At 44.6% G+C, this 11,987-nt stretch overlaps 1 protein-coding gene across 1 annotated transcript in view; it reads right to left on the minus strand.

The window, feature by feature from the left end:
• The window catches only part of LOC120508222 (CD2 associated protein), a 77,699-nt gene extending 68,628 nt beyond the window's left edge, over positions 1 to 9,071 (minus strand). Inside the window, exon 1 of the mRNA XM_039721606.1 lies at positions 8,892 to 9,071. Within this exon, the coding sequence (XP_039577540.1) occupies positions 8,892 to 8,895 (4 nt within the window). The 5' untranslated portion in view covers positions 8,896 to 9,071. The remainder of the gene's footprint in view (positions 1 to 8,891) is intronic.
• Between the last annotated feature and the right edge of the window lie 2,916 nt (positions 9,072 to 11,987).

Here is an 11,987-nt window from a genome sequence, read left to right on the forward strand (position 1 = left end):
TGTTTCATAAACAGCTTTATTTCATCTGCTGTTCATCCAGCCTGAGGCTTTCTGTTACTGGTTATCTACCAGGGCAGGTTTTCTCCTACAACCTACATATTAGAAGCTATTTACATTACAATCCATACATGTGCCTTATAGTTCTGTCTCAGTAAAGATGAAGCACTAAGATTGAAACAGCAAACCCTTCCCACAAAATAAGCATCTAGTAAGGTGATGAGCACACGAAAACAAGGGGAAGCAATTTTATACACTCTTAATTGTGCTTTTACTTGACAACCTCACAGTGTTAAATTTTATATATATATATATCCCTATAACACACAATGATTTTAAAAATGCCTTCAAGCTCTCCTCAACCTGCAAAGGGTGTCAGCTGAGATAGTTTCCAATTTCCCTACTTCCTGACCCCACATCCTAATTCAGATACTGGTAGGCTTTAAAAGCAGACCCTGCTATACTCAGGCTTCTGATAATGTGAATGTGTCAATATAATGGTTTTTAGTATAATCTTCCCCTTCACAGACACTGTCCTTCCCTGTGCTGAAGGATGAGATGCATTTTCAGTAACCTGTGGGTCAGGCAACGGAAGCCCTGTATTTGATTTTCAAGAGCAAAACAGCACAGTTCATGATAATTTATCCTTAATTAAAAGGCTACACTCTGCTGTTTGCACTTCTCAAGAAAATCTGCTGCCTCTTTATCTACCATACCCACGAGAGCATGTGATTAACATATTTGCTTTTATCTTCATGGCTTCAAAAGCCTTGCTCACCTCAGCACTTCCACTGCCCCACTTGCAGCACAGCATCTCAATCCACCTGGCTTCTGAACAGCACCAACTCAGCTGAACACAGCAAGAAGTGTTGTTTGGGACACTGTGGTTTCAAACCAACAGCCCATGGCCCACCCTGCAGACGCTCATGCAGCTTGTAAATCCTGCTAATTTTGTCAAGTCTTACCCCAAAATCTCTTAACAAAAGAATATTGTTCACTTCACCTCCCTAGGGCTTTTCAGGATCGACTGCTTTAGTCGCTTACAGAGACCAGACTTTTACACTGACTCCAGCAGTCTGAGGCTACAGGAGTGACCCTGCATGGGCTCTCCCTCCTCATTCTCATTTCACCACCTCTTCCCCTGTGCTGCTCTCACAGTTGTGCTGCTCCAGGGTGTGTCAGTCTAGCTTGCTGCCAAATCAGCCAGCTGGTTCTCTTCCAGATGGATTCAGCCTTAGCCAGAGTCTTGAACTAGATCATTGTATGGACACATGATCACTAAACCTGCCAAAAGGGGAGATTAAAGAACACACTGATATTTGCATTATCCAGGGATTGACCATAGCAAGAAATTATGGATCTAGCATTCTCCTGGCAGTTTGTTCTAGCAATTAATAACTTCCCTGACAGAAACATTTAGATGTTAAAATGAGTGCAAATAGCAATGTGATTTACCTCAAGTTTTAGGCAGGCTTATTCTACTTAATCTTGCATTTACTGGTTTATGATAGTGCTAAAAAAGCCAAACTACATAAAAGCATTTAAGTGATGGGAACGTTGCAAGTCCAGCCCAACTGCAGAAACTCAGGATACAGAAGAACAGATGCATACTTTTACATACTGTGCTCATTCCTCTTCTCTAGACAAACATTATTGAGAACAACCAAAATCAACACCTACAGAAATACAAAAGGCACCTCAGTAACAGGTTCTAGCTGTTTAGAATCTATTTTCTCTTTAAAGGTATTATTAAATCAATTAAAAAATTGCAAATTAGAGGTACAGTTTAAAAGGAACATTTGGCTGGCTTAAAATGGATTGGGAGGAATAAAAAAAACCTTTAAAGATACAGAAAAAAATGCTGTGAAATAACCATTTTGGTGGATCATGAACATTTAGGGAGAACAACTAATACAGGCACACTGAAGAAACTTAGGAAATTATAGCATGGGTGCAGTGCAAAGTAACCGCAGGTTAAAATGGAAAAGGAAAAACGCTACATTCCCTGACTCCTGAAATTCTGTCCCATCCACTCTCTTGCCCAGGAGGTAAGGACTGCAGCCAGTGAGACCATCCAGCTTGCTGGCATGATGGCAAAGCTGGCACCCACCAGGCGGCAGGGCTCACTGGAGCCAGGGCCAGGCACAGGCACGGCACAGCTCGGGCCCTGGCCAGCAGCAGCCTGGAGTTATCTGCAAAGCACAGCCTGGAACTGCACCCACAGTGTGACAAGGGAGATTAAATGCAAAGCAGCCTTAAAACAAATCTGTTCGTAGCTCAAGGTACAAGTTCAGAGTTAAGGGATGAGATTCTTCCCCACTTCATCAAATTAGTGGTTTTATTTCTTCAAGCAGCAAAGATGGAGACCCTTCTCCCTGAGTGCCAAAGATGCATTGAGAAGAAACAACTTGAAACATTCTGACAAGTTTGCTTTTATGTTTTTCCTAAAAAATAAAGAAACAGTGCAACTTGGGGAAATAACACACTAAGAGGAATGAAGGTACACTGGTATGTTACCAATAAAGCCACAATTGAACTGAAGAGCCAAAATTGGAAGACAAAAAATTTCAATCAGGGCCAAACAACTGCTGTAAGTGTGCTGCAGCTGACATCAGTGTCAGTAGCATCCTCATCCTCCTCCTGCAGCCATGAGCTCACTCTCAGTTTTTGGACAGCCAGCCTGGCTGAAAGCTGATTCAGGAAGACAGGGAAGTTTCAGATTATTTAGTTCATACAAGCAAGGGAAGAGAACAATGCTCATTAGCCAGAGGTAAGCAAAGGCTCTGACTAAACTTCAGTGCCAGCTTAAAAAGATCAAACTAAATCCACAGTCAAAAACATTTGACAAAAGCCAACCACTTAGTAATTTTGTCAAGGAGGCAGAAACTGATGACTTAAAAGTCTTCTTTAAATAGTAAGTCAGGCAAGTTTCCAGGAACTCTAGCAAAACTGCCTTATTTAAAATTAAAGTAAAAATCATTAATAACTGCCATCCACAAAAATCTATTCACAGCGGCTGCAGAAGCAAAAATAATGAGATTGCCTAGCACTGCTTAATTCCAAAACCATTTGCCACTAATGACAAAAAGTACCATGTTTACAGAGATTTATTTACTGTTAAGAAACAGTACAATCTTAAGCCATTTAAATAATTCAAGCAGCTCTTTATCTAGTTAAAACTAGAAAGCAATAACATTCATTTTGAGTTTCTTCAACAATAACGTCAAATTTAAACTCAATTTGCAATCACAAAGTTCTTCAGCACTAAGTGGAGAGCAACTGCAGCCCTCACCTGCAACATGGCAGGTCAGCACTGCACAAACTGCTGAAATTACAGGGAAATGCTTCATTTTTTAATTATTCAAAATATTATATTTTAATTTATTCTGCTGAAAGCAGTCCTGCCCTAATACAGATTTCACAGAATGTTCTGAGTTGGAAGGGACCCACAAGGATCATTGAGTCCAACTTTTAAATAAATGGTCCATACAGGGACTAAACTCATAACCTTGCTGTTTTTAGCACCAGGCTCTGATGAGCTGAGCCAATCTCAGGGTCATGAGCACATTATAGGCAATAAATATTCCTTTAAGAAAAGTGAACTTAATATTCTAAATTACCTCATATTATATTCTGTACAGTGTACATCACCCTGAAAGTGGAAAGATTTAACTCATTTGGCAGACAGGCACATACTGTGATTTTTCCTTCAGTCTGATTTAGGACTCTGCCAGTGGCAAGACACAAATTTTTGTTCAAAAATATCTACAATGCATCATTTTCTTTGTTCAAGATTTCTAAAAAAGAAATATTTCATAGTGATTGTATATGAAGAAGTCAATTCTGCATGGAAGTAGCGAAGTAAAACACAATCCTACCCAAAAACTCTTGCTGGCATTAGTCAGAGACAGTAAATAGCAGTGCTGGTGAAATGAAGGCTGAAGTTTATGCTGGGAAACAGGGAATAATTTAGGGTGAAAGGACACTTATTGACACAGCAAGAGTTCACACCAGAAAAGAGGCAACTGGAAAGGCAGTTTTAGTGCTTCAGTGCTGCTGTCAGCAGTGCACCAGGACAGCCACGGGTGCTGCTCAAGCAGGGCTGTGCTGCCACCACCACAGCACTGGGGAAATCTGTTTCCCACCACCCCAGATCCAAAGCAAAGGACAGCAAAGGCTCAGGCACCATCTCCACTGATCACTGGGAACATTTTAGATCATTGGCACATTCACAGCTCAGAGCAGAAACAAAAAGCAACATTATGGAAAGTCTAGTTTGGAAAGTCTAGTTATGGAAAGAAAAAGCCAAATGGAATTTAACTACCTTACAAAATACATGATCCAGTTTAAAAAAAAAAGACAAACACACAGTTTAAAAGGAGCAGAAGAAAAAGGTTAAACCCCTGCCAGGGACCAGAATATATTTTGAGTGCCCAGGCAGCAATCACAGCTGATAGAAATCGTTACACCCCAGACCCACTAGCAACAAATTTCACCTGACTGACTCACCACTTCTGTCAAAATTATTTCAGTCACTTCAAGCATTTTCATTGCTGCTCTTTCCAAACAAATCATTTTTAGCAAGCTAGGTTAAGGATCTACCAGACTAGCAGTCATATGTGACAGCATCTCGAGGAAGCAAAACAAATGGGAAGAGCAGAGCTGTGACAGCCAGAGCAGGACAGAGCAGGCAGCCACCTCACTGAGCCCAGACAGCTCAGTGTGCCCGACCACACATTTCCTGTGTTTATGCAACAAAAACCCACTAAGGGAAAAAAAAAAAAAAAAAAAAAAAAGCACAGGGAGACAATGGAGAAAGCCCATGAAGGTGAGGATAATTCAAGGGCAAGGTTCTACCTAGATGAAACTAAAGCTCTTAAGAACTGTTAGAAATAAAAAAAGAAATCAAGACAGCAAGTATAATTCCTGCATGAAGTTAACTCTTGAATAACAGGAAAAACTCTTTTCAACAAGATGAAAACATGATCAATACTAAAATAACTGTCCAGTAAAGGTGACAGCACCTGGAATGACTGGCACATGATAAAAGTACATATAGAGAGACTTCTCAGTATGAAGCCACCAAACCATCGCCCACCATTCCTCAAAAACACAAAGAAGTCTGGCAGAACAAGGAGCAGTTTCAGGGTAAAAAAAACTCACGCTGAAAGGATGTATTTTCCCCACTCATTCCCATACATGTTAAACAGGGATTGCCACTGTCACAGACAGTGGCTGGCAAAAACCACAAGGCTTTTTTGACCCCTTAGGGATGGACAACCACAGACTTGAACTAGGTATAAAAAAAGACCTTGTGAAACCACAAACACCTCTGAGAAAGTTCATAAATCACTTACTGCCAGACATGGGGCTTTTATTAAAAGAAAAAAAAAAGAAACTAAAAAAACTTTCCACTACAAATCTGCTTTCCATATCCCTTTCCTTCCTACCTGTCTCCACAATCAGAACCTTCAGCACAGCAGTTCTTACAATCTTGGGGGACAAAACCCAAAATACAAAAAAGGCAAGAGCTGAGCTGACAGAATCTCCAGCACCTTTTGATGCAATTTCTGCTCGTCTTCACCCAAAGTCAGGATCCATCAACCAGTAACTGGTTTCCCAGTAGCTTAGGCATGTATCTTCCGAAGTCAATTTTACATCACCCTCCCTTATGGCTTTGTCTACAGTAAAGAAAATGGCCACTTTGCTGACCTCCACAAGTACAGCTGGTCAACATCAGGCTCATCAAGTACCTGAGTACAGAAGGGTTGAACAACTTGAACTCCTGATAATCATTTTTCTCTACAATAAAGTCTGACTGAAGCTCAACTGCACACCCCACCTTACATATTTCTTGGTAAAAATAGCAGCAGCAGGACTCTTCATCTATCCTGTCTCATTTGCTCAGGGGTGTATGAAGTAGATTTTTGATTGGGATTGTTCTGTGAGGGTTTGTTTGTGTTGTTTGTTTTTTTCTTTATTAATTGAAGAACAAATCCTGAAGTAATGTTCTAACAGGTTCTTGGAATATTACTGAGGAATACTGAAACTGCCACTGTCCCCACAGCAATATGTTAAAAGCATTAAGCCTGCTTACAAAAACCTTCTAGATTGTTTTTTGTTGCCAACATAAAGCTAGCAAAAGGCTTCACACGAGTTTAATGTTCAGTGAACGTACTCTGTAGACCAAATATATTTATACTTATTCTGTTGGCAAAGAAGAAGTATATCTGGCTACTTAAAGTATTCCAAAATTAAATTTTTTTCTGAAGATAACATGTAGCAAATTCAGATATACTAATCATGGGAACCACAAATCAAAATCTGCACAAATTTTTGGAAATAAAAAAGATGGGGGGATACATATAGCTAAGAAGATATTGACAGATGTTCAGTGGATTGCAGCTTTCCACTGTGGCAATTTATCAGCTGCTGCTGGAATGTTTCCTTCTCAGTTATAAAGCCATATGACAGTTAACTGGAAGCTAATCTCCCCAAGTTAATATCAACCCAAGACAGCAAAAGACAATTCAATAAAATCTTTTCTACCTAGGACATCTGAATACATTTTTCCCATTAATCTGTTTACCAAGCTGTTTCTATAGTCATACACACATGATTAATCTAGTGCAGAAGGTAGAAATTGTAATGACAGGGCTCAAGGGTGTCACTAGACATTGCAAATAACTTTATATGGTCTTGTGTGTATCACCTCTGATCACATCCCCCTCCCCATCTTCAGATGCCTGAATGACACGTGCTCCTGAAACATTAATTTCCAGCTACCAGAAGAACATGAAAGAACTTGTTTCCAAGGCATTCTGTACTTCTGCCCTTCTCCTTTTGGTTCCTCCAGAGTCATACTGGCTGTTCTTACTTCTCCATAAAGCTCAAAAATCCTTGAGTTCATCAAAAAAACCTCAACACTCCCCTCTAATCCGCCTCTTACATGTAAAATCCCTTCCCCAAGCTGACATAAAAGACAAGCTCTTATCAAGAGCCAGCTCCACTATGACACCAGTAATAAAATAATCAACTAATGACTTCTCAAGCTAAATTGGGAGGCAACTACTAATTACACTGAGTGCAGAGCAAGCTACAGTTACTTTTTCCATTCTTCTTTTTAGTGATGTTTTATTGTACATTCCTCACCCCTTTTGACCATGATAAGGAAGTACCTGGAAATCTGAATAAAGGACAACACCTTCAGAGAAAATCTGCTTAAAAGATTCTGGAATTATTACACAATCCTTTCTAGAGCTTGGCCACCATCCTGGCAGGAACTGCTCTGTAACTGCACATACTCACAAATTGTTATGGTAGTAAATAACCCACACAACAGCAATACTCGACACAGTGTGTGCACCCACTCAGTTCAGTCACATCTAGAACAGTAATAACATGCTGATTGTGCTCATCAGAAGAGGATTTCCTTTAGAAAAGGAAACTTGAGGACAAAACTACATAAAACTATGTCATAGAAAAATCATATACAGTCATGAACTGGACTACAGTATTCCTAACAGTACTAACTGAGCATACGAAGGATTTTAACAACCCAAACCTACCATAGGTCAGTCCTGAGGTATTTCTCATTTCAGCATTACAGCCCGAGTTCAATATGTTTAATTAGCACACTAAGCCTTTAGCTTTAGGAACTGCCATCACCAGCCACTACAATGACCTGGGCAGACATTTCTCACTTGCAAATAAAACAATGCAGCCTGAATATAAATTAAGAGCAAGTCTTACCTATTCTGAATAATCACAAAAAGCATCAAAAAGTGAGACGCTTGGTTTCTACCATAATTTGAAACACTAATTTCATTTTCTATTTTCAGATTTCATTTTAAGTGTGCTTTGACCCTCATAAGACAACTTCCACTGAGCTGAACAACTGAAAGCAGATCTTGATAATCAGCAAAACACCAGCCAGGAGGAGCGTCTCTCGCTTCACTAACTGCACGTTTGATCTGCTCACCGTGCACTTCTTCATTTTCATGCACAACGGGGAGGCAGAGAAGCTATCCAAAACCCAGGTATCCTTCCACTTAAAAAGCTTTACCCCCGTTCTGATGGAGCATGTTTGCACAGAGCAGCATAAACACACAGGACACTGAAGCCACGGCCACCCGTGCCCCTGCACACAGCGGAGCTGCACAGCACAGCAGAGCAGAGCAGGCTGCAGGTGCGAGAGACGGACAAAATGATCCGCGCCCCGCTCTGGACCCCAGAGAGGTCCGAAGTCTCCATAAAGGGGAAGTCGCTATAAGCAAAGACAGCTCTCAAGAGCGGTGTTTAAGTTCACTCGCTGATACTTCCCTATGCCGACGCTTACACTAAAAACCAGACCCATCACAAATGACTGTTTCCAGCGTGAACCTGAACACAGCAACATTCCCAGCGGTTCTACACTCGCTCCCTTCAAAATACAGAGTGCTTCCGCCTGGGTGGAGAAATGGGCGAAGACGCAGCTCAAATTGACGCTGAGTGGAAAAAAAAAAAAAAAGGAAAAAAAAAAAGGCGAAAGGGCTGGATTTAGCCATGAAAACTTTTACGCTCACCAAGCCACTCCCTGCAAGCAGCACCGGGCACTGCTGCACACCTCGCTCTCCCCACGGAAACTTACAGAGCCTCTTCCCAGCCCGGCCCCTCCGCAGCCCCCGGCCCGGCCGGGCGGGAGGGAGCGCTCACCGAGCACCTCACCGAGCACCTGCCGCGCCCGGCGGCTCCGCCACCGTCCCCCGGCACCGACACCGCTCCCGCCCGGGCATCTCGGGGGCTGCCCCGCGCCCCGCGGCTCCGCGCCCTCCCCTCAGACAAAGGGCGGCGAAGGCGCCCCCGAGGAAGCGGGAAGAGGGGGCCGGTCCCGCCGCCCGCCCCGCCGCGCTCACCCATGCTGCGACCGCCCGCCCAGGCTCGGCGGAGCGGCTCCGGGTCCCGCCGACACGCTCAAGCCGGGCACTGCGGCTCCATCCGTGGCGCTGCGGGCGTGAAAGGGGCGGCTCCGAGCCGCGGGCGGCCCGGGGCAGAGGCGCCGCTCGCTCGCCCGTCCCGTCCCGCGGGCGCCAAGTCCCGCGAGAGCCGCGCGCCGCCACCGCCCCCACGCCGTTGCCAGGAGGGGGGTGACGCCACCGCCGGGGCTCCGCCCCGCGAGGGGAAATCGCTCCGCCCCCGGAGCCGCCCCTGAGGGCACGGCCCGGCCCCGCCCCCGCGCCACACCCTCATCGCCCCCGGGTTAGAGGCGCGATGGGCGCCTCAGCCGCCCTTCAGCGCTCCTGTCATCACCGCCCTCATCAAACCCTTCCTCATAACCCTCTCACAGCTCCCTCATCGCTCCCCAGCCAGCCTCCTCACAGCCCTCTCATAACCCACTCACCTCCCCTCACAGCCCCTTCATCACCCCCCTCACAGCCCCCTCACAGCCCCTTCTTCAGTCTCCTCATCACTCCCCTCATCACCCCCTTCACGCAATCACAGAATAGGTCATGTCGGAAGGGACCGCGGTGGTTCCACCTCCCTGCTCAAGCAGAATTACCCAGAGTACATGGCATGGGAGTGTGTCCAGACAGTTCTGGAAGATCTCCGGTGAGGGAGACTCCACAGCCCCTCTGGACAATCTGTTAGTGCTTGGTCACTGCACAGTAAGGAAGTTCTTCCTCGTGTTCTGGTGGAACTTGCTGGGATCAGTCCCTGCCTGTTCCTCTGGTGCCACTACTGGGCCCTGGAGAAGAACCTGGGCCTTGCTCTGAGCCCTCCCTGCAGAAGGGACAGACCGGGATGAGGCCCCTCTCAAGGCTGAACACCCTCAGCTCCCTCAGCCTTTCCTTGTAAGAAAGGTGATCCACTCCCTTCATCATCTCCACAGTCTCCACTGGACTCACTTCAGGAGCTCCATGTCTCTCACACAACCCAGAACAGGACACAGCACTCCAGATATGCCTCAGCAGGGCTGAGCAGAGGCGCAGGATCACCTCTGTGATGTGCTGGCAATGTTCTTCCTAATGCACACAGGATTCCTTTCACCTTTTTGGCCTCAAGGACTCATGAACAGCACTATCCCCCTCACCACTCCCTTCACTGCTGGAGCCACCTCACATCCCTGCCCTGCTTCCCAGCACAGTCCTCCTCTTCCTCTGGGTCTGGAGCACAAATCTCATGAGGAAAGCACTGGGGCCACCTCACATCCCTGCACTGCTTCCCAGCACAAAGTCCTCCTCTTCCTCTGGGTCTGGAGCACAAATCTCATGAGGAAAGGCTGAGGGCGCTCAGGTTGGAGTCCTTCACACAAAGGTTGATTACCCACTGCAATGGGCAGCTCAGAGACAGTGGAGTCTCATCCCTGGAGGGATGTTCAGCAAAGACTGGATGTGGCACTTAGCGCCAGGGTCAAGCTGACATGGTGCTGTCTGGTTACAGCCTGGGCTGGATGATCTGAGAGGACTTTTCCAACCTAACCATCCCCTTGGCCAATGCCATTAACATCATGCACGTGTTTGTGGGCTTGTGCACTGCTTTTGAAGAGTTTTTAGGGTAGGGGTCTTTCTTGTTGGGAGGGTTTTCTTTTTACTTCAGATGCATGTAGGAAAGTGCTCCAAGCTATATCAGGCTGCCACTGTGCAGGTTTTTGTGGGAAACTCAAGAATGAGTGAAACAACTACTTAGAACTGAAGCAATTTAAAGAAAAAACCCTGACCCTGAGGCCAAAAGGACAAGTAAACATGGTCTGGTTTTGATGAAAATCAGGGAATATAACACAGCAGGGCTCTCTGAAGTGAAAATATTCCCTCTTCTTTGCTGCAGACATCCTTTTATGAGTGATTCCAAATGAGCTGTTTCAGCCAAGCTCAGGACAAAATTAGCCTGAAAAGAATGTCAAGTATTTCCAGGAGTCAGCTTTTGCTTCACATCTTTCTCATGGCACAGAAAGGGAAATGAGTCAGATCATGACCACTAAAGACAAAACATGAAGTCTGAGTGTATAAACATCTATATATCACATTTTATTATGGTATTTTATCTGCTTCACCATACTTTGAGGCAGGTGCTTCCATTTCTTTCAACTGCAGCACTGAGAATATCCAAGTCATAGTCAGAATTTCCTTGAAGCAGGTGCAGTGTTTGCTGATAAATGGCCCCATTATGATACCTTTAAAAGGAAATTTTATTTTTGATAAAACTACAACCCTCTTACACCCCAAGGTTTAAAGTACTTAAGAGGAGGTTTGGGACAGAAAGAAAACATCAGCCTTAGAGTTTGAAGTCTCTTCCAATAAAAATTCAGAAAATAACTTCCATGAGAATGAATTATCCTCATCTGTCTAATGTACCACTTTTTTCCACTTCCTTTGTAGAGCTACGTGCTAAAAAAGAAGGATAAATGATAAGAGGAATTATAAATTGTATCTGATGTAGCGGTTTTTACTTTTTTAAACTCTGCTACAAAGCTAAGAGCGCATGAACAAGATGTGAGAAATAAAATGTCAATAGTGTACATGTTTAGAGAGCATTGAGGGAGCTCCATGTAGCCTTCTTTCTGGAAGCTTCTTTCTGGAAGCTTCTTTCTGGAAGCTGGCCAAATCTCATTCCAGTTTATATTCACTTGTGCTGACATAAAGCTGCCTTTGCCCCTCCCTTCAGCCTAGAACAGGCTGGAGAGAAAAGCCCTGGTTCTTGGTTCTTACGCTGTGTACAGGTAAGAGAGTGGTTTTGTGAAATTCTGTTTCATTTCAACATGCCTTGAGAACTCCAGCCAGGTCTGGCTCAAAGCTTCTTAGCAGCCTGAGTACAAAACCTGAGTTTTATTCTGAGTCATCTGCTCTGATGATAAAGCACCAGCATCTGCTGGCGCTGTGCTTCAGCCTCCGTCCTCTTTCCAGTACCAGAAATGGGATGGCTCCTTTGGGAGCCCCTGTGGGAGGCCGCTGAGCCCCAGTCTCTCTCTGTGGGTGGGTGCCTGCGGCGCTGCTGAATCCATCCCCTGCAGCCTG

The sequence above is a fragment of the Passer montanus genome, unplaced genomic scaffold (genome assembly GCF_014805655.1).
Source record: "Passer montanus isolate IOZ18808 unplaced genomic scaffold, ASM1480565v1 scaffold46, whole genome shotgun sequence".
Lineage (NCBI taxonomy): Eukaryota > Metazoa > Chordata > Aves > Passeriformes > Passeridae > Passer > Passer montanus.